Source organism: Zootermopsis nevadensis, unplaced genomic scaffold (genome assembly GCF_977971745.1).
Source record: "Zootermopsis nevadensis isolate Lab colony 2312 unplaced genomic scaffold, Znev_1.0 Znev_ptg000013l, whole genome shotgun sequence".
NCBI lineage: Eukaryota > Metazoa > Arthropoda > Insecta > Blattodea > Termopsidae > Zootermopsis > Zootermopsis nevadensis.
The window spans coordinates 3,935,233-3,958,492 of NW_028259145.1; the positions used below are offsets into that span (position 1 = coordinate 3,935,233).

General features: G+C 37.4%; 1 protein-coding gene across 3 annotated transcripts; it reads left to right on the forward strand.

Annotated features, from left to right (window-relative positions):
• The first annotated feature begins 45 nt into the window (after positions 1-45).
• LOC110836946 (SH3KBP1-binding protein 1) lies at positions 46-23,082 on the forward strand. Of its 3 annotated transcripts, none has more exons than XM_087348791.1 (13): positions 46-241; positions 390-700; positions 3,452-4,117; positions 5,875-5,968; positions 6,796-6,989; positions 7,526-7,729; positions 9,187-9,303; positions 10,209-10,229; positions 17,702-17,841; positions 18,775-18,961; positions 20,419-20,515; positions 20,973-21,154; positions 22,494-22,691. In XM_087348791.1, exons 1-13 carry the CDS (start codon positions 180-182, stop codon positions 22,544-22,546), a joined length of 2,328 nt encoding a protein of 775 aa, XP_087204917.1. In that variant the 5' UTR covers positions 46-179; the 3' UTR covers positions 22,547-22,691. The 3 variants fall into 3 exon arrangements, with proteins under 3 accessions (XP_087204917.1, XP_087204915.1, XP_087204916.1); XM_087348789.1 differs by having other exon boundaries at positions 48-241; positions 22,486-23,082; XM_087348790.1 differs by lacking the exon at positions 10,209-10,229 and having other exon boundaries at positions 49-241; positions 22,486-23,082.
• The last annotated feature ends 178 nt before the right edge of the window (positions 23,083-23,260 follow it).

The following is a 23,260-nucleotide window of genomic DNA, read 5'->3' on the forward strand; positions in this document are numbered from 1 at the left end:
TAACACTGTTGGCATTCTGCTAGTTTCTATTGCAAATAACACAAGCCTGATATCGATAGTCGAAAGAAATACCGAGATACGGTTGCATGGTTTTCGTTTGACAGACGTAACGTTGTGACGTTGAGTTGATTTAATGTGTTGAAGAGTTGTGCTGTTAGTTCGGCTTTATGTAATTTATTATGGCAGTGTTTCATCCAACTCATAATGGTGATATAGTTCATCTAAATGTTGGCGGAACAAGGTATGGAAGGTTTAATTGTATTCACTTTGTGTCCATCCTGATGTTGATAAACGACAAAGTTCTGCAACAGTTTAAGTATTTTAATGTATGAGTTATTGTAAAGCAAACATATACTGAAAGTGGACAGTAACTTTTGTTTCTGTTACAGATTTTCGACTTCTCGCCACACCTTGATGTGGGTGCCAGATTCTTTCTTCACAGCCCTTCTTAGTGGCAGAATATCAAGTTTACGAGATGAAATGGGAGCCATATTCATAGATCGGGACCCTAAGCTTTTTGCTACTATTTTGAATTATTTAAGAACAAGGGATATTGACTTAAGTGTAGATATACGCGCATTTCGGCATGAAGCAGAATATTATGGAATTGCTCCATTAGTGAAGAGATTGATGTTATGTGAAGATTTAAGTCAGTCTTCATGTGGTGATGTTTTGTTTTATGGATATCTTCCACCTCCATGTATGTATATTATATGTTCTCTTTAAGACCTGTTATTGAAGAAACGTGTGTCACTTGTAGTTCACTGTTATATAAGGATCATCACATTAGTCCATAATGTGCTACCAGGCATATTGGAGGAGGAGTACTGTGCTACACTTGTACTCAGGAGGCAGAGTACTAAGTTGAATCTTGGTTGAGCTGGTGGTTATGTTTTCTGAGGGTTTACTTAGTTTTGTGTTTCTCCAGGGCAGTGCTGGTCATGATCACCTCTTTCCAGGTCCTTACTAACTTAAAATTTCCATTTCATTTGATGTTCAGTGCAATTTAAAAGATATAGAATAGAACATAATTGCTTTACATTCTATAGATCCTTCATAGGCCTAAGCCATGGATGTAAACATGTCATAGCACAAATATAATACTTGTTTCTTATACAAATATAAATTACAAAGTTATGACAGTAATACAGGATGAGTCAAAAGTGTGTTTACAAACCTTGTGTGCATGTTCATGGATCACAAATAAGGAAAAATATTCCTATGAACATGCGGTCACAAATGATTCTTTTTCAAAATACTAGCCAAAAATAAGTTTCAATATATGTCTTAGCAGAACCATTGAACCTTGTAATTGGAAACCAACAGCTGGAGAATGTGGAGCATTTCAAGTACTTGGGAAGCATAGTCACGACGGACGCCCTATGCACCAAGGAAGTAAAAGCAAGGATAGCAATGGCCAAGGCAGGTTTCGTCAAGAAGAGGATACTTCTCACTAGCAAGTTGGGCTTGGAGATGAAGAAGAAACTAGTGAAGTGTTACGTATGGAGTGTCGCGCTGTATGGAGCAGAGACTTGGACACTCAGGAAGAAGGAACAGAAATACCTGGAGAGTTTTGAAATGTGGTGTTGGAGAAGAATAGAGAAGATCAGGTGGACGGATCAAGTGACCAACGAAGAAGTATTGAGGAGAGTCAACGAGCAAAGAAGCATTCTGCAGGCGATTACACGAAGGAAAGCTAACTGGCTGGGACATATTATGAGAAGAAATGGATTACTGAGTGATATCACCGAAGGCCAGGTTGAAGGAAAGAGAGGACTAGGAAGAAGGTTGATACAGCTAACCGACGACCTTAAACAAGGAAAGAAGATGACGTTCCAGGAATTAAAGCGAGAAGCCGAGAATAGGGACAACTGGAGAGCTCTGTTTGGGCAGAGCAATGGACCTGTCGTAAGACAGAACACTTAATAATACGAGGCTGGTCTACAAAGTAAGTTTCCCTGGGGCCGTTTACAGAAACAAAACACAATTTCATGGAAATATTTATTGCAACAGATACAGCAAGTGTCCAGCTATTTTTCAACATATTTGCCACCGGAATTGAGACATTGGTCATACCGTGGGACCAACTTTTGAATACCTGTGTCGTAGAAGTCTGCCGCCTGGGATTGGAACCACTGTGTGACAACCATCTCCGCCTCTCAGTCATTCTCAAAACGCTGACGCTGACCGGACAGGAATTTCTTGAGGTGTAGGAAAAGATGGAAATCACTGGGAGCGAGGTCCGGGCTGTAGGGTGAATGATTAAACACCTCCCAGCTGAACTCCTGCAGGAGACTTGCTGTCCGTCGAGCCGTGTGCGGCCTAACGTTATCACTGACCGCACTTCACAGTCGGCGGGAGCTGGAATAAGAACCTCCATCTTCAACAGCTGCAACGATGCTACTGTGAGAACGCGGGAAGTACCGTTAGTGCATGCGCCATGCTACGTCATTGCTCTATCACGTACGCACAGTCGCTTCGCGCAATATAAGGTTTGCTAGCTGTGGGACGAGTGGGAAACTTACTTTTGGGACGCGCCTCGTAATAGTATGTCTTTATTGCCACGTATAAGGACAGGGATATTTCTTTATGACAGCTGCTCAAAGGTTGCTCCTTCATTCTCCACACATGCCCGAGCACGACGTACACAAGACTGGCGTATTTGTTTGTACACACCAGGGTTTCCTCGAATCATCTGACATGCATTCTGCATACGTTCCCATAGGTTGTCTGCATTGTTTATGGGTGTTGCATAAACGATGGACTTCTATCTAGTTGTTTTATATAATGCTTTAATTAGGTCAAAGCCTCTTCCTTGTGGAATAATATTACATCGACCAACTCCAGTAAAATATAAAACATACAAGAAATTTGCCAGTTTGTGTTATATATTTTTTCAGTTTGGTATTTTATGTTATTTTGGTTTTGTTATAAATTGTGTACATTTTAGAAGACATTATTGCAGATACAGATGATATATAAATGCTTTATTTCTTATTAGTGTTTTCAAGGACAAAATAAATTGTCGTTCCATCATGGACACTGTTCATTTTTGTGTGTCTGTAAGGCAAATAAGAGAATTTTCTGCTGACAGCATGAGCAGTACAGTCAGATATAATCCTTCAGCTAGGTATGACATTGCTGCAAATGGCATGTGCAGATTTTGGACATTTTTGGAAAAGCAGGACACCATCTTAGTGTGACATAGTGTTTGGACTGATTATGTATTTAGTTTATTTTTGTTTTAACTTGGCTTTATTGTTTTATGTTCTTTATACTTCTTTAATCATCTTGTGCTGACTCAAGCTGTTGAGTTAGCAAGTTAAAATAAAGAATTGAGATTGCAAATTATCACATTCCGTAACCCAAGGAGTTTATCAGTGAAGGGGATGATACCACTATGTGTTTACCTTAGAAGGCTTAGGTCTTAAATGTGTCACTTTTGTAACAGGTATACCAGTACAAGATCCTGGCATGGTGTGCTCATCATCTCCACCTGGTGACAACTCTACAGCTGTCCATGCAGCAGCTCGTCCAGGCTCAATCATCCGTGTTCCAACGGATCTTAATACTGCATCAGCAGCATCTACCAATGGCAGTACCACATTGAGCACAGCTCAGCCATCATCAGTGTCATCTTCCTCATCTTCAGCTTCATCATCAGCATCTTTGTCGTCATCTGTAATCACAACTGTCAGTGCTTCAGCCCAAGTACCTGCACCTTTGCCTCTTTCAGTTCCTCCTACACCTATAGTCACCCCTCCATCTACTGCCACATCAGTGTTGGCTGCTGTAACTATTAACCCCATGTTGCCAACTACTGCTGGTAATGGGATTTTATTACCTGGTGCACATACCCATGGAACACATCCACAGCCTACCCAGTGGTCTATGCCAGGCCACTCACGAAATTCATCCCTTGATCTACGGGTGTCATCCAACGGTTGCGCAGCAGTAGCTTCTCGGAGCTCAAACGACATCCGCAATATGGCCGGTCGATCCACTGTTGGTCACTCCAGGGCTGCTTCCTTAGATCTTCGTCATACACGCAATTCTTCAGCAGACCTCAACAAGCTTTTTCGTAATGATGTGGGTCTTGTTTTTGGGGCTCATCAAGGTATGAATTTATAAACCATTTGGTTTTGAATAAATTTTCATTCTCTGTCCTGTTAATAATATACAGGATGAAACAAAATTTGTGCACAAGCTCTCCATAGTGAGATTCCTTGTTCAAAAAAACATGTTGAGAATGTTATACAACATATGTCCTGTGACATTCAGTTTTCTTATGGCATATCACCATAAGAATGTACAAGCTATAAAATGATCAGACCGTGGGCACCTCATGGTTACAATAAGTGTTTGAAGCGGCTAGTTGCTTCCAGAATGTAGTACAGATTTTATTCTTCCAATAGTAATGTAACCAGAAAGTATGTGAGCAAGAATTTTGATAATCTTCGATATCAGGTGCTGCATTACAAGCCGACCCAATAGCCCAACATTGGGTATTGTAAATCCTTCTACCCGTTTAATCAGGACTGTGGAGTCGGAGTCGGTAAAAATGTACCGATTCCGATGTAAAATCTTAAGAAAATACTATTTTAACACTTTTGCTACCATATGAGCCACTGGCGGCCTCACTCTTAGGGAGATTTAACGATGTGTTGAGCCACGTGGTGTGGGAATAATGCTTTGTAACTTTGGCTTCTGTACCTTAAGAATACAAACTGTCTACAAATCGTCTACAAATCAACCGATTTCTGCAATAACCATTAGACATATATTTAAATATAGGTTATAAATCTAAAAAGTAGCCTGATGATTCACGTGGTGGTGATGAAATATCTTATGGTACCATTTACCATTTTAGTAGGTTTACCCTTATTAATACGTATTGAGCTTGTATGAAGGAGAAGGAGTCTGAGTAGGAGGTTTTATTATCGACTCCACAACCCTGTGTCTAATACTACTACTTCTCTCCATGTGCCATCGTCTACATCTTCAAGCTATTCTGATAATTTATTTTTTTAATCAGAAAAAAATGTATGTTCTGTACAGATCGTTCCTCATCTAAAAGCTTCTCTGTTGAATCGTGGTCTGGATACAGTCCTCATACCATATTTGGTTCACTCAAACAGGGACCTTTCAAGGGACCTGCTATTTATTTATTGATAATAAATTTTTGTTATGTAAACGAGAAAACTAATGAAAATACACAGTGGACATTTGACCATAACTGTAGACCATACCAATGGTAAAGGTACTTTGAAATGAATCTTTTAAGTTAGAACAGGCACATATTAGTGTACTAGTAAATGATATGAACCCTTCTAGTATTTGTTGCTTCAACAAAATACAGAATTGCACAAGAAAATCAGTAACAAAAGTATTCAGTTGTGTAGAATCCCTAAATGAAGCTCACAAATCTGTGTCTCTGGAACTGAGCTGTAAAAATAATGTTATAATCAACCTTCAAATAAATTTGTATTGAAATGTTTCTGGACTATTTATCAGTGTGAAATCAGTGCCTTTTCATATCAAGTTATTGAAATAATTTACAGCTCTGTGCTAAATGTTTATTTGATAGTTACAGAATTTAGCCAAAAGTGAGGTGATTTCCACTTAAAAATTTTAGCTCTTAGTTGTTAAGGGAGGCTGTGTAAAAATATTTATAAAAGAAAGGAAAGGGGCCCTTTTGAAAAGAAAATTTATGAAGGTTATATGGTTGTCATCCTAGAGTACACCAGCATTGTTTTCGTGGATCACGATCAAATACGACTTTCACAAAGTGATGTCACATGATGCGATGCAGAAATGACTGGCAGAGAAATGGTGTATATTTAGTAATCATTTGTTTTTATTTTCATTCTTTAGGATCTAACTGGACAGATCCACTGAGAGTTCAGATTGTTAAGGCCCATCACAACTGGATAGCTGTAGCTTATGCCCATTTTGTAGCTTGCTATAGGTGAGTTCACAGGTTTTAGTTTATATCTAGGTTTCCTGTTAGTCCACGTCTCTGAAAGTGTACTAATATCTAATGCATTTAAAAACCATATTATTTACAAATTAATAATGTTACCAGTTTTCTTGAATGGGGATAAAACACGGTTTCTCTGAAGAAAAAATATACAAACATGTAGTTTACAGGAATTTCTTTTTTCCTAAGAAGAAAGATGTGAATGTACTAAATAATTAGCAACTTTGTAATTTACACAGGCTGCCATGTATTATTAGGATAGTGAAATTTAGGAGGCTGTGATGGGCTGGGCATGTGATTAAAGTAGGAGAGATTATTGCTTACAGAATTCTGGGAGAAAATTGGTTTGTAAATGTTTGCTTGGAAAACTGAGGAGATGGGGTTAGCTATGATTGTATCCAGTGATAGACTTTGGTATTCACAGTGTTGAACTTTCATGTTCTGCTACCATGTGAAACTAATCCATGATATGTCAATCTCTTCCGGAGGGATTTGACATTCCCATGGCATTGCTGTGCAGATGACCAACGTTGACTCCTGAGTGGTTTAAATGTAGGTCCCTGATCGCATAATTATTTCAGGATGACATAGAAATATCCATCAAAAACAACTGATCGAGTGCAGCCACGCAGTGCTGACTGAACTAGGACTGACAATGTTATGAGTATGCAGGTTAACAGGGTCCACTTTAGTAAGGTTTTGTTGTATATGGGATCCACTGTGCTATATTACAATATTTTATTTAATTTGCATTTAAATAAGAGCTGTTTAAGTTGAAGGAAATAGGTGATTATATGAATGTGATTTATTTATAGATTAAAAGATTCAAGTGGGTGGCAGCATGCATTTACTAGTCCTCATATTGAAAGCTGCATTGAGAGGATAGCCATCAATGCCAAGATGGGACAAGGAGGTGGTGGGGAGGCATCTTCCAAAATGGTGGCCATCTCATACGGTAGCCAAGTTCGACTTTGGGGGGTGTCCGAGGATGGAACAAGGACTAACGTAGGTGAGTTAATTTGATGACCGAATTATATTATACCTTTAGCAAGTTACCAAAAGCATGTTTGTGTTAACTCTTGCCAATATAAATAACATAAATTTGTAATTCCATCTGTTGTGCTCCATACCTTCAAAAAGGTGGAGCACAGAAAACAGTTTTAAATTAGTCTTTTCCCCAAGAAGAAACTGACATATTTTGAGTTTGGAAGGTGGTGTTCCATGTCTCAAGAACAGAACGGAGAAATTATTTCCACTTCTGTACTGTAACTTGTTGAAACAGAATCAAATTATCATGCTTTGTTTTCCTGAATGGTTTGACTTCAGAATGACAATTGAGAGAATATAATAATTTGTCATTTATTGAAATAAAATATAATAACTTTAAAGTATATATCATTTATCCACACACATTAACCTAACCTAACCTAACCTATTTTTAAAGTGATGTGTTGCGATAACCCACAAGTGCCCAATATTGTATGCGTACGAGAACATGGTGTTATATAACATTGAAGATGTTACTTATATTTTTTACTCCTCCAGGAACATTCAACCTGCATGTAAGAGTGGAATATTTGTTCTTCATTGGAAGCCAGTTGGTAGCATTGTCACCTACAGGAAAGATAGGAGTGTGGCATGCAATGACTCAGCACTGGCAGATCCAAGATGTAGTGCCTATTGCATCATTTGACACGGCAGGCTCATTTCTGTTACTTGGCTGTAATAATGGTGCAATTTATTATATAGGTAAGTGGCCCATCCTCCTATCCATTGAGTACCATGTGCTGCTTTTCAGAAGGTAAAATGTCCAGAGTATGAAGTTGACTACAAGTCTCCGTTAAGTGAGCTCAGAGCTCCGTACGCTGCTTCACAACACAGTGCTTTGGCACAGGGACTTTACTTTATAATGGCTTATTTTATAAATTTTTTGTATGGAATTCTAGAAGGTAATTGAAGTTGTGAGTGAATGGCAGCTTGTGTGGAAGCATGCTTCTTCTCTCTTCTTCTTCTATGGCTCTCCGGTCCATATTCGGTCCACGGCCTCCTCAATTCTCCTCTTCCATTTGGTCCTCTGTTAGGTCCATCTGTCCGAGGCTCTGATTAAGGTTTTGAAACATCTTCCTTTTTGAGGTGCAAGGTTGTTAGCCTTGCGACCAACCCCCAACCTGGAGGACCAGGGTACCTGACTAAGTCTGACCTCTCCCCCTCAACCAATCTGGCTAGGGAGGCCCTACCAGTAGCTATGCTACTGCCAGCATATGCCTGGGATGTGTTCCTGGATGAACCGGCATAAACGGAATCGGCGTAAATTGAAACTCTTTTATAATGTAAATCAATGGGAAGTCAATGACATGCGTTCCCAGCATCCAAACATTGACGAGTAATATAATGGCATTACATTTAAAGCTCTGAAATAACGTAAATAAAATAAAGGGACTTTAAAAAATATATTTTATACACTTACAATCGGCAATTCGTTGGTCCCCGCGATTGACTGCAATTCTTTCATGTGATTGATGTGTACAGTCATCTCTGCTGTTATGCGATAGTTGCATTCATGTAAGATGCTGACCTATAGAAAATCTCGTAGTTAATATAACCCCGGTACCTCTGCAGAGATTAAATTAGTCCTTTGAAAGTTTAAAGCACCAGGAATGAAATTGCATAAGAGCAAACTCGCATATGTAAAAGTTTGCATTTCACAACTTTTACTGATTCAGCGATCTCATTGGAGCAAATTCATGTTAACGAAACATACGTAACTGCAGAGATGACTGTATTTATAATTTTTATTCAAAATCAGTGATGTAAGAATTACGATTTAGTATAAGAATCAGTACGAGATACATTGTAAAATGTTATATATAATAGTAAAATATATTTTTTCACTTTTTGACTCGCTGGTTTCAAAATCGACTTTAGTCTGAATCGGCGCAAATCGAGGGCTACCTGTATATTACAGCATGGTGAACATTTGTAGAACTGTTTTGTACTCTTCCATGGAACTGTTCTGTCCATGACATTGTAGGGGTTAACTGTAATGATATGTTGCGCAAGATTTTATCAACATTTTCTCCTGTTGTCATTTTAATTATTAAAATGTGAGTCATCTTAGTGACATTTCTGTAGTGTAAATATAGAGTTATTCAGTTTTCATAGTAATTTATAACAGAAGTTTAATGTAATTGTTTTATGATCTTCAGATATGCAGAAATTTCCACTCCGCATGAAAGATAATGATTTGCTAGTCACAGAGCTCTACCGTGATCCTTCTAATGACCCCATCACTGCCATCTCTGTATATCTCACACCGAAAACAAGTAAGTTGATCGTAGTAATAAGTTAATTAGGTGTTTTGGAATTTAACGAGGAAGTATCAGGGTTACAATTTTAATGGCTGCGACATTTTATTTATTTGTTTTGTCATGGATGTTTACATTTCTTCCTTTGTGTTGCTCTGAGAGATATTTTCTTCTTCCTGCATGGGTTTATGGAAATTTATTAATATGCAGAATGTCAAGTAATTGCTGGACTATTTTGTATCCACCGCAGCTTCAGTGACTGGTCATCTCTTAGGGCTTTGTCCTTTACAAATGCAGCCAATCTTAACATACTGTTTAGACTACTTGTAAATCAGCATTTTTGTTGGCAGTTACTTTCCAAACAAAATATTAAATGTTCTTTGCACTGTAATGGCGGATGTAGATTCGTGAAAGCGCATCACGCATTTATCTTTTTATACTTGAGATACCATTTTAACATCTGTGAGTGTAGTGCTTCAGGTGGAAATGTTTGGAAACTCAGGTGGCATGATTATAACCTTGATCTTCAAAACCTGCTTAAATGTGTTTAGTTTTCATTACTTTGTCTTTTATTGTATGAGTAACGTTTCAGTAAAATTAATTTCATGTCATATGTGCATTTTGTATAATTGGGTAATAGGCCCTGAGGTTTAAACTTGGTACCTTCTAAATGGAAGTAACTGAGTGTTACCACTGTGCAATCATGCTCTGTTCAAGAAAGGTAATTGGCATTTAGTCTAAATATTAAGATGATGTGAGTTTTTCTCTTGGTTGAACTGTGCAATTCTTTAATAGTTTATGTTTCCATTTGATTATAAGGGAGATAATACACGAAAGTGCAGTTGCTTGGGCATGACTGTATGAATGTTGTAGTTTTAGTGAAGAACAACATATTACAGAGCATCCTTGTATTTTCATGCCAGCACCAGAGAGGGGGAGGGAAGGTATGATATAATTTTTTTAATTTTTAATTTTTTATTCTTTCTGGCACATAGAAGGATTGAGTGAATTTTATAGCAAAAAGAAGCAAGCTTGTACCACTGTCTGTTGATTTTCACAAACAATACTCCCACACACCACTACCACAAGGGAAAAAGGACTAAAAAATTTAGCAAAATTTGAGATCAGCTAAAGAAGAAAAGGAATTTATCGTTTTTATGTAAGATTATCTTAAATGTCCTAGATTGAGCAGTAATAAATTATCTCAGCCACAGTTATTTACATTTGTGTTTTCAGTAGTACAGACGTTTATGTACTTCATTTGAAGGCTTAATTGCATTTTAAAATTGGCTCGTTAATTATTAATTGAGCTGAAGATGTTTAAAATTCATGTTTGTAAAACCGAAGAATTGAAATTTTTATGCTTGTATGTGTTTGGTAAAATATATTTTTGAGACAATAGTCCATTAAGTGCATACATAGTTTTAATGACAATATTTTAAACCTTATGGTAGAATATTTATAAAAGTTCCAGATTTATGATATGTTTTAAGACAAACATTTGAATTAGTATTAGGTATTCTGGCAACCAGAATCTATACCCATTACCAACTGTATGGTATGAGAACTCATTGAATTTCAAAGTTGGTCACAAGAGTTTTAGGTTTACAGTAAAACACTAATTTAAAGTGCAGGGACAAGAATTTCGGTCTCTGCTGCTTGCTTATTGCTCATTTGCTATTGGATGTGACATACATGTTGGGATCTTAATTATCAGGCCTCATACCAAGAGCAACTGAAAGTGGATACCAAAGTATGTAGATTGTGATGTGGTTGTGTTATTTATGTTCCAATGTAATTATGACACATTTTTACTTCTTGGGCGCTTAAGGTGTTGCTGTGCACGAAATGTTTTATGTGTTGTTATGTTGATATGCGGGGCCCAAGGCAGCCACCGCTCTTTGTGAATGGTACTGCCTGACATCATCTTTTTAGTCTTCTCAGACTGCCCCCCTCCCCCTTTTCAATGCTGTGCACCCACCACACTTGCCACATCTGAGCCATGATGCATGTTTCACATTCTCACTATACAGATTTAAGGTCCCACAAGCTCAGAAACTCTTTCATTACCATCTGCCACTTCCTCGTTGTGCTGCCCGTGGTCTTTGGTCGAACTCCAGCATATGTGACTCCATGTAGAACTCAGAAATGAAAGTTAAATGTAGGTTTCTCAGTCAACTGCTAACTTTGTGTCTGGGACCATCCAAGAATTTTTTGTATTTTAACTAGTTCCTCCTGGGGAACAGACAGAATGACAATGCTTAGGCTGTCACTGTCTTATTTGTTCACAGCTGGACTATTTATCACTCATCTACACGTCTACTTCTTCAATAATTTTATATATTCTTGGTCCTATCCACAACTCAGCAACACATCTCCATCCATGGGCATTTTGAACAAGCAGAGTGTAGAGTTTGTATGCAAATTAAGGGAACCTGCACTTGCCAACAAATTCCATTGTATTTGTGTTCCAAAGCTTAGCAGTCTCCAAAAAGTACCCTTCCTAGAGAGCGGTAAACCAGCCGTCTGTCCGATAAGTTCTGCACTCACCTGTTACTGGAGCTATTTCATGTTTCCATAATCCCTATTATTTCACGTGTCTCTGCGACTTTCCCGAGGCATGCGCACCTCCAGACACCTTCTGCAAGCTCTGTAAAGAGAAGTTCATACACTAGCCAGATTACACATTTGTTTTTACAGCGGCAATTTTTTGTGGTGGACATTGATGGGTTGTGTGTTTATTTTAAATAAAAAGTTTTTAAAATTTAAACCAAACTCCTTCAGTTCAGTTGTTTCCTGCTGAGATCCTTGCATGCTGTAAGGCACTTGATGCTATGTGTAACCTTCTGCCAGGGAAGTTTCTACTATATATGGACTCCTGAGTGCCTGTAGTCCTGATCACATGTTGCCGACAATTTTTGGAGCTATTCACAACCTGTCACCCAATCTCAGAATGGGAATTTAATGTAACAGTGGACACCAGGCCATGGAGGTTTCAGCAGCAATAAGACAGCAGATGCTGTGTCCGGGGATGCCACAGCTTATGACACCCTGGTACCTGGTGTCCTCTGTTTGGACTTAAGATCGACCTCCATTGATGTGCCTTGGCCGATTGGTAACAGGACTGGGACCACACACAAGGCAGCAAACTGCGAAATGGGAAAATATTGAGAAGAAATAGTCGTGGAATTTTCAGATTCTGAAATTTTTGTTGATATCAATTCTGCATGTTCTCATATTTACCTAATCTATACAATTTAAATACAGAATGGTAATTATTTTCTTTGAAACTGCTAAGAATTTTAGTGTGATTTTCCTGTATTCTGAAGATCAGTTGCTGTTTGATAACTAGTCTGATTTAAAATTCCTTTTGTGCTGCATTTTTTATACATAGTATGTTCTCTCACCAATTATGTATGAAGGCATGCTCCAAAAAAAATTTCCCGTATTGGAATAGACATTTCATTAAAATAAAATTAGACAACTTCTTGAGCTTTATTCTGTAGTTTTTCACCATTTCTTTTCAACATAATTACCTCTGCGGTCCACTCACTTCTGCCAAATATTAGGTAGTTATAGTCTCTCATGATAGAGCTGTTCATCTTGTTGAGGTAACCACACCCTGACTATTGTCTTGACTTCATTGTCTGGCAAGAAGTGATGTCATCTCAGATGTTCGTTTAGTTTAGAGAAGAGATAAAAGTCAGATTCTGTCATGTTCAAGCTGTATGGTGGTTGGTTCAAGACAGTGAAACCAAGGTGATGAATCTCTGTCGTCTTCCATGAGCTTGTGAGAGGCCTCATGTTGGCATGTCGGAAGAAAACTTACTGCACGTCAAGACTAATTCTTTATATAAGTTCAGTTTTTTCACTTTTGCAGCATAGTGCTTGAAGTTAATTGTGGTACAAGTGGGCATGAATTGTGAATGCTCTAAACCATTAAAATTGCAGAAAGCATTGAGCATGACATTGCTAGTCAAAGGTGCAGTTTTTAACTTCCTTGGTGCTTTAAAACTTTTGTGGCGGTATACCGTTGTCTGTCTCTTGTCTACAGGCTTAAAATAATGCACTCGCTCAGCTTTTGTTCTCAGTGACAGTGCGGTACAAGAATTGATGCCATTAGAGTTCCCACTCATATATACAGGTAGCCCTCGATTTATGCTGGAGATGTGTTCCTGGACGATCCAGTGTAAACGGAATCAGCATAAATTGAAACTCTTTTATAATGTAAATCAATTGGAAGTCAATGACATGCGTTCCCAGCACCCAAACATTGATGAGTAATATAATGGCATTACATTTAAAGCTCTGAAATAACGTAAATAAAATAAAGGGAATTTAAAAAATATATTTTATACACTTACAATCAGCAATTCGTTGGTCACAGCGATTGGCTGCGATTCTTTTATGTGATTGATGTGTACAGTCATCTCTGCTGTTATGCGATAGTTGCATTCTTGTAAGATGCCGACCTATAGAAAATCGCGTAGTAAAAATAACCCGGTACCTCAGCAGAGATTAAATTAGTTCTTTGAAGGTTTAAAAAGCCAGGAATGAAATTGCATAAGAGCAAACTCGCATATGCAAAAGTTTGCATTTCACAACTTTTACCGATTCAGCGATCTCATTGGAGCAAATTCACGTTAACGAAACATACGTAATTGCAGAGATGACTGCATTTGTAATTTTTATTCAAAATCAGCGATGTAAGAATTACGATTTAGTATAAGAATCAGTATGAGAAACATTGTAAAACGTTATAAACAATAGTAAAATATATTTTGTTTCACTTTTTGACTTGCTGGTTTCAAAATCGGCGCAAATCGAGGGCTACCTGTGTGTGTGTGTGTGTGTGTGTGTGTGTGTGTGTGTGTGTGTGTGTATATATATATATATATATATATATATTTATTTATATTTAGTCCCTTCATGACTTGGAAATTATGAGTAGAGAAACATTAAAATTGCTGTTATTGTTCAGGATTGTAAATTCTGTTTCAGTTTTTGAAGTTATTTGGAAACAAGATTGGGGACTCGCTTCTTTGTGCATGGGGTTCTATGGAAGAGCACTATGTTACCCAGTTACCTTTTGCACTGTCTGATCAGTTACGTAAATATCTTTTATACATTATGTTTTATGCATAAAGTGTGGCAGGAGACAATTCATTTGACTCTGTTAACAAAAGCCCAAGGGAAGAAACCACATGGGAGAATTAGGCATAGATGTGATGATAATATTATTAAACTGTATCTTACAAGGAGACCAAGTTGATTGATACCCTCCGATTCAGCTCTGGTTTTGCAGTATGGGAGCAGCCCTCTTCTGACTTCTTGGCCAAAATATTAAGTGTAGACATTCCATTGTTTCTTTGTAAAAAACAATTTTATTTTCCAATTTCATTACTGATACTTCATAAGCTCTGTAGTGATATATTTATTCACCTCACTGTCATAGCTAAGTTAGTAGCATTTGGTGCATCATAGCCTACGGTGTGACTGACCCAAGTTCAGTTCCCGAAGGTTTCTTTAATCACCAAGTCTATAATGGGTTCTGATCATAAAACGCAATTATTTTTGAAGATATCCGTCATCAGGGCGATGAATATTCATCGCCCTGATGACGGAGGCAGTATGACCTCTGAAACGTTGGTTAACATCGACCAGACTACACAGCGCAACAACCCAGAAGACGGATATCTTCATACTCACCGCTGTGAGAACCTCAAGTCTTACGCAATTATTTTTGCCTTTATTCATATTCTGCTTTTCCTTTATTCACATTGAGAAGAAGAGAAACACAGACCTAGTGATTAAAAAAGGGAAGGAAGCGACTTGGGAACTGAAGCTGGCTTACTACCATCTGAGCTATGACGGTGAACTGAATGAATGATTCTCCTGCGAGGCTTATAAAATAACAGTGAAAAAAGTGGGAAATAAAATTGTGTGTTACAAAGAAATGTTCGAGTGTCTACACCAAATATTTTGGCTAAGAAGTCAGGAGAACGGTCCAGTGCCATACTGCAAAACCAGAGCTGAATTGGAGATTTAAAAATCAACTGGGTCTCCTTGTTAGAGAGAAATATCATGTGATTTATTGGACTGGATTGAACTGGCTCAGGATAGGGTTGAGTGGCATACTTTCACTGAACCTTTGGGTTGCATGAAAGTGGGGTATTTATTGACTTAGAACAAACTTTTCAAGGAAGATTTTCCTTCGTGAAGGCGTGGTTCAGCTACATTAGATGAAGCAGAGGTTAACACTGGTACTAGGTATGGCAGTATTATTTCTACTTGTTAATTTGACCCAGAGACTGACAGCATAAAGTAACTATGAAAGAATTAACTTACAGAATTATAATAATAGCAATATATAATAAACAGTTTAAACAAGACAGGACCATTTCACATACATTCCAAGGTTAGATGTTCAAAACCTTAATTGTGCATTTGGCTGCTGTCCATGAATTATCAAACCGTTAATGAGAATTGTTAATTCAGTACCATATCTGTAAGTAGTGTGTAATATATTGATGGATCCTGTATTTAAATGTTATATACTATATTGGTCTGCATTTTATATTGGCCATTATAGATTCAATGTGGTATAAAGTACCTGCACATTTTATACATGTATCAAATTTTGTTTCATGTAGGCATATTTACAAGTTTCAATGTAGGGGTGACTAGTGGTATCTATAACTAATGATTATGCCTGGGCAACATTTACAAATTCTTATACAAATTTTATACTTATTTTGAGATAAACACTGGAAATACAAATTATTTATGAGTTAAATTTTTTAGAGACGTGTTGTCTACAGTTCAGAAGGTGAATTTCCTTTGAGGTGAAACATTTGTGAAGTATTTGAAAGTATAATTTGTCTACTGGCATAGTAAGGTAAGTTTGCATCGCTAGACGCTAATGCTATTGTTACAGCTTGCGTGTACATAGCGTGTGTGTTGAATTTTATTAACCTTTACTGGCTATGCATCATAGCTTAAATACTATCCAGCTAGACATTTATTGCAGCAGCCTACTGCTAAAATGTTAAACCCCTGAAGGCAAAGTCCAAATAACAGCTATGAAGTACAGGGTTATAAATCTCTCATTTTAATACAATAAAGGTTAAGGGAAAACCCCCTATGGGTAAGATTTGAGGTTTTCACAGCGGTGAGTATGAAGATTTCTGTCTTCTGGGTTGTTGCGCTGTGTAGTCTGGTCGATGTTAACCAACGTTTCAGAGGTCATACTGCCTCCGTCATCAGGGCGATGATGACGGAGGCAGTATGACCTCTGAAACGTTGGTAAACATCGACCAGACTACACAGCGCAACAACCCAGAAGACAGAAATCCCTTATGAGTAATTTTTAAACAGTAAAATATTGTCACCCAGTCCAAGAATCATGAATTCTTGGTTCCAGTTGTATAAATACCTTTAGTTTCCTAGGAGTTTTGGAAATTATTAAAAATGAAGAACTGACATGAACAGTGTTTAAATATTAGAATTTCATGTAAAAAATACTTGTTAAGTGACATTTGTGTTCACATATGTTGTTGCAGATTTAGTAAATGTGGCTAGTATGTTGCCATGTGAAGGTAAACAAAATATTATAAAATACTGGAGTATGGAGGCATCTTGAAGTGGGAGCAGCAGCAGTAGCAGGCAGTAGTAGTAGTAATAGTTGTAGTAGTGGTGGTGGTGGTGGTGGTGGGAACAACAAACACCATGACCATGAGTTAGATGCATATGTCTGAATATTTAGGCTTACTTTAAATCTGTGGAAATTTGAAATTTAAATGTTAACCCCTTCAAGACTAATCCTGAATATACTTGTGTCTATTTAGCATGTCCACTGGGCTAGCCCTGAATATTCTAATTTACAGTGTGTTATGTTTTGTTCTTCCCCCCCCCCCCTCATTATATGTTCCTTGATTGTTTAAATTTTTGCACCGCTTCAGAGAATGTAAGTTGCTTTCTTCAGACACAATCAAGAGAGTAACTAGAAAATGGTAGTGGTTTAGCTGATTAAAATAATTGGTAGGGGGGCGTGGTCCAGAGGGCATGTCAGTGCTTGAAAAATTTGAAGGTGAAGGGTTTATGGAAGTTGTTTGGTATTTGATGTTGAAAATTATAAGTAATATGTTAACTTTTAAGTTCATTGCACTGCAGTGCTTGTTATGAAAGTGGAAAACTGTTTATAAGCAATTTCATAATATTTTTAATATCTGTACTTTATCAACCAGTTCCTCACATAAGCTGAATACTGTTGTTATTTAAAACCATGTTTTATTTATAACCAGTTGACTTTGGAACCTGCACTAGAAGCACCTCTTATATTGGTGACAAAAAATATTAGGAAATCTGTGGCATTTGTGTTGTTAATCTGTATGGAAAGGTGTTATATTTGTGTTAGGTTTGTGTGGCAACTGGATTGAAATAGCATATGGCACCAGCTCAGGGACAGTCCGTGTTATTGTGCAGCATCCTGAAACAGTGGGTCATGGTCCACAACTATTTCAAACATTCACTGTTCATCAAAGCCCTGTCACCAAAGTAAGTACGTTTCACACCATGTAGTTCACCATTCTGTCATTAAACAACCCCATCTGCCACGGTTTAGTAGTAATAATACTCTGTTGTCTTGTATTTGGGAGATAAGCGTATTTAATCTCGACTCAGCTTCTGGCTGTCCTTTGTAGTTCTTCTGTCTCTCAAGCAAAACTTTAAGTAAGACTTTCACTATAATTGCCTTCCAATGTCATTCAACGTATGGAATCTCTCCAGTTGTGTAATAAGTGTAATTAAATATTCTAAGAACTGATATTTCAGGATCCCATTGGAGAATCATTATGTGACAGAATAGTAGCAGGACCATAACTTTAAGTATTGTTCACATAATTTTCTTAGTGCTCTCCAGCAGTATTATATTGTTATATATTTATTTTGTGTGTTTTCAATCGTAATGTTGTAACTGTCTGCTAGATGTTGTGTATGTCATATTTATAGCTAAAATCATGCATACAAACAAAACTGTGTACACTGAAAAGACACTTACTGCCAAAACGTGTTTCGACCTCAAGAGGTCATCACCAGTGGCAAACAAATTTATTCATATTAAATTATACAATTCATAAGACGATGGTTTGTTATAAGGTATAAGAGGTCACACTTTATAAAACCATACTTTATGTAATACCACTGGACGTTATTTGCACAAGAGTTGGCGTATTATCTAAATTGCGTTCCTTAGCTTTATGTCCACTGGCCTAAGTTCAGGTTTCCATTTTTGGTCTACAGTGAGCCGTGATTGCATTGTCTGTGCCAGAGAACTTCAGCGTTGTGTGGGTATTACTGAATATTTATAGTTATTAGATATTTCCATGCATTATGAAAGTAAGTTTGTTTCAGTATAATTTTTATGTCATGGAAATGTGAAAGCCAGAATGTAGAAGAATAGTAATGTAAATTTTTTGAATTGTTACACAGGTGACATTGTCAGAGAAGTTCCTTGTATCTGTATGCAGCGAATATAATCATGTTCGCACATGGAGTGTTACTAGGTTCCGAGGAATGATCTCAACACAGCCGGGTTCCACACCCGTTGCATCTTTCAAGATTGTTTCTCTGGATGAGGTGGAGCCTTATATCAGTTATGCAGCAGGAAATGATTGTGGTCAGTTTCTTTTGTTTCTTGTTTCTGAGTGGTGAGTGACGTAGAATACATAATGAAGAATTAAAGTCCATGTTTAATAATTCATAATTTTAACTTATGTAGCATATAATCAAAGCTATTATTAAGATAGATGATATGGAGCCTGTTAAACAGAAGTGGAAAAGTAACTCCAGTTTGGAATACGTATGTCCAACTGTGTTCTTTGAAATTTTGCACATGTGATCTTGGTGTTTATTTATTACAGATATTGTTCCAAAGCTAATCACCATGCATATAGTAAAAATTGGGGTCTGTAGTGGCCGCGCGGTCTGAGGTGTGGGCCTTGTGCCGCTTTGTCGCTGGGACCGTGGGTTCGAATCCCACTCAAGCCATGGATGTTTGTCCGCGTCGTTCTGTGTTGTGCTGTCCTGTGTACAGGTAGAGGCCTTGCGACGGGCCGATCCCTTGTCCAAGGAGTCCTACCGAATGTCTATAGATCAAGCCAACGAAAAAGTTGGGACCCGCAGTGCTCAGGCACTTGAAGAACGGGTCGTCCAAGTATCCAAGTATAGTAAAAATTGTATTTCCTTGTGTTTCGTTAACTATATGACATTAAATTTTTTCAAATACAAATTTTAAAGCTTAATGAGGTCTTCGTTTTATGTTATGCAGAACACTCTTCTTCTATAAACATTTTCTATAGTTGCCATAAGTCTAGGATTGGTGAAGTAACTTCTGTTTACTTCGTTCCTGGTAACATTATTGGGTTAAATGCTTGTTTGTTATGATGCCTAACAAGTCAGATTTCAGTGATGCCTATGAATACATTTACTGTTACCTTTTAAAGTATGACAAATGCAAAAATCAGCTTTTTGCTCTAGTTCAAAAAATAGTGCATTATATTATGAAAACAAGTGAAGGAGGGTTATGCTGAACCATAAGAGATGTGTGTAATGGTATAAACATGAATGTAATTTAGATTTAATGACAAGTAATATTTAGTGCTTGAGTTAGTACATTTCATTCACAGTTAATTACAGATTACTGATTACTCATCACAAAAATTGCATTCAGCTGACTTTAACCTGCCTCACACAAAAGTCTGCTGTACCTCATAATTGAGTTGTGATAATTGATTCTCAGGTTATTTATTTAACAATGATGTTTTAATTGCACATATTAGTTGGAAGATTATGTTGGGTGAGTAGATACAGATTGGAAAGAGGCAGTCAGAGCTTCTTTAAAGTCACTCTTATGGTGTTTGCCTAAAGAGAATAAGGAAAGTCAGGACAGCCTAGCTGAGATCAAAAATCCTGAATACAAGAATGGAGCATTACTGCTACACCAGCCTGCTTTTGATCAGTGAGGCATGTCTCACAGTTTGAGAAACACTGCTTTCAACTAATTATTGAAAACTTTATCAGAAATTGAAAGTGGCTAATTGTTACACCACTTTTCATAATAAACGTATTTTACAGGTCCCTTTGGTGAACAGGATGACGAGCAGGTCTTTGTTCAGAAAGTCGTACCAGAAACAGATCAACTCTTCGTAAGACTTGCATCAAATGGAAAGAGGTATGATTGTTATTAATTGATTAAGAACTTAATTTTATAGAATATCTTATGTGAGAGGTAATATCAGTTGATGCTTTTAATGTCTGTAAGACATGAAGGGCTTTGGATGAGCAAATTGGGTTGCTTTCTGATGTTAGAAATTTGACAGTCCATGTGACTTGGTGGTTGGTGGAAGACTAGTTTCACATTTAATCATTCAGGGTCCTCAATATAAAATTATATTATGAAAATATTATTAAGTGTACTTTTGATGCATTCAGGAATTATTTAACTGTAGTGACACAGCATTAAATTATCAAAAATATTATTGTATTGATGTTGTTGTATTACAAAACATACACAAATATTCATTAATTACGCAGACATCTTCATAGCGAGTGAATATATGATTATATCTTGTTCTTACTTTTTGTATTTGTTGTTTCCCTGTGATAAAGAAGCTTTCATTGCCTGGCAGGGTTTGTGTAATAAAAGCTGTTGATGGCACTGTCATCACTTCATTCTGTGTTCACGAATGTGAGGGCTCCAGTCGCATGGGATCTCGACCTCGCAGATTCATATTCACTGGTCACAGTAATGGAGCCATTCAGATGTGGGATCTGACCACAGCTCTGGATCTTGCAGCTAAAGGAGAGCCAGGTAGTAAACTATCTCCATAGTATAGTCCTTGTTAGTTCTCAGGAGGTAAAGAAATTATGTGTTATGAAATCTTCAGTCACCATGTTCACATGAACCTGTACTGGACTATGTCCTCAGTCATTGGAATCCAGTCCGCACACTCACATCTTGTATCTTTAAGATCCACTTAAACCTATTCTTACTTCTATGCCTTTGTCTCCCAAGTGACTCTTCCCTTCATGTTCTTTAACTAGGATTTTTAATGATGTACTTCGTGTCTTACTTATCTAATCCTTTTTCATTTGATCACCATAATAATACTTACAAAGAGCAGAAATTTTGAAGTTCCATGCTATGTATTGATCTCCATTCTCCTTTTACTTCATAATATGAGGGTTCAGGGTACAAGGGCTCATATATAAAATTGGGTAAAATTATAGTTGTATTTTAATCCTCAGGTGTAGCAGGCATGCTCTGAATTTAATCTACTGTTGACATCTTTGTGAAATACTTTTATTTGTTACTGTCATTCTCCAATATTCTGTTTGCCTTATTTGTTCATCAGCTTTTATGGATTAGGCCTTGTGGACTGTTCCAGTTCAGAAATACTTATGAAATTATGAATGTGTTTTGACATTTGGTTTACTCCTGGAATGGATTATCAGCCTGTTTTCCTATATTTTAAAAATATGAAGTTTATTTCTTTTATTTTGTAGTGCCATAATAGTAGCTCAGTTAGTAATGGATAGTGAGGGTTTGTTTCATGTTAAAGAGTTTCTTATTTTCCTCTTCATCATTTTCAGAACCGCTGTGGGTGCGCCCAGCATTTTGTCCTTTCCCCAGACAGAAAGATGATATGAATGTTAAGTTTTTGACTGTGGGGTTCTTGGTTTTGATGCCATGTGGTCTTATAGGTGGTTACTAGCATTTCTATGAAATGTTGGTTACCACATGAAAGACCACATGTCACTACAGCTCAGAATACCACTACAGTGGATTCTGGTTAATTGGGACACATCAGGACTAGAAAACTTTGGCCCAATTAAGCAGCTGCCCCAATTATGCGAAGTTCCACGTAAAGAGTTAAGAAGGTTTGTTCTTTAAGATTTGTCCCAAATAAACGGCTGTCCCGGTTAACCGGAATGTGCTGTATTCATATCCTGACAGCCCTGAAGACTTCTGATTTCATGAATGAATTTTTTTATTTATTTCTGTCCTAAGATTGATTGTATGGAGCTATGCCCTTTTTATGCCTTTAAGGTGTAGTTCTTAAACACAGAAAGAGGTTTTAATATATTCCATCTTGGTGCACAGGTGATATGTTTTACATAATAAACTGTTGTTTTTGGAAGCCACACAGATTTCTGGAGGGCCTACAGCAGAAGAACTTCTGAAGCTCCTCGACCAGTGTGACCTCAGTAACAGTCATTGTTCAACCCCATGTATCTCACCATGCCCATCAATGGCTGCAACAACTGCCGCTCGCATCAAAGCGTCAAATGTTGCATTTCTCAATCAATCCCAAGAGGCACCAGAGCGTGGTGGAAGTGGTGCAGGAAGTATTCCGTGCTGAAAGTTCAAATTATCAGTAACAATCCTGTTTCTATGATATACAGAGTGTCATCTATAAACTGGATCAAGGGTATTATAAGAGGTGATTTTAAGCAGCTTTGTCTAGGATATTGCACTGTTTATTTTTAGGAAAAACATTCTTAATAAATTTTGTTTTGCAGATATCAGCAACAAATGTTAAAGTTAACTTCTGAGAAACCAATATGTTGGGTTTTTAAATTCTAATACTTTTTTACTTATGGCTTTGTGCACTTCAACCCCACATCATACTACCTGCATTTTACTTGTACTCTCTTTTGTATACCTGATGCAAAACAGGTGTGACAATTTGCTCTGGATGAATAAATTAGCCAATGATTGCTAAAATTTACCTTGAACTTGGTAAATTTTTTCTCTGTGGCAGGTGGTCTGTCAGTGACAGGGTAAACTCGCAGCATTTTTTAATTACGTTTCACACGAGGGCATGTTGGAAGTTCTTATGTGTTCAGGCACCACATGATGTTAGTAGGAATCTGTTCACAATATTAATGTCTAACAGGTGAGGGAAAAAATGTT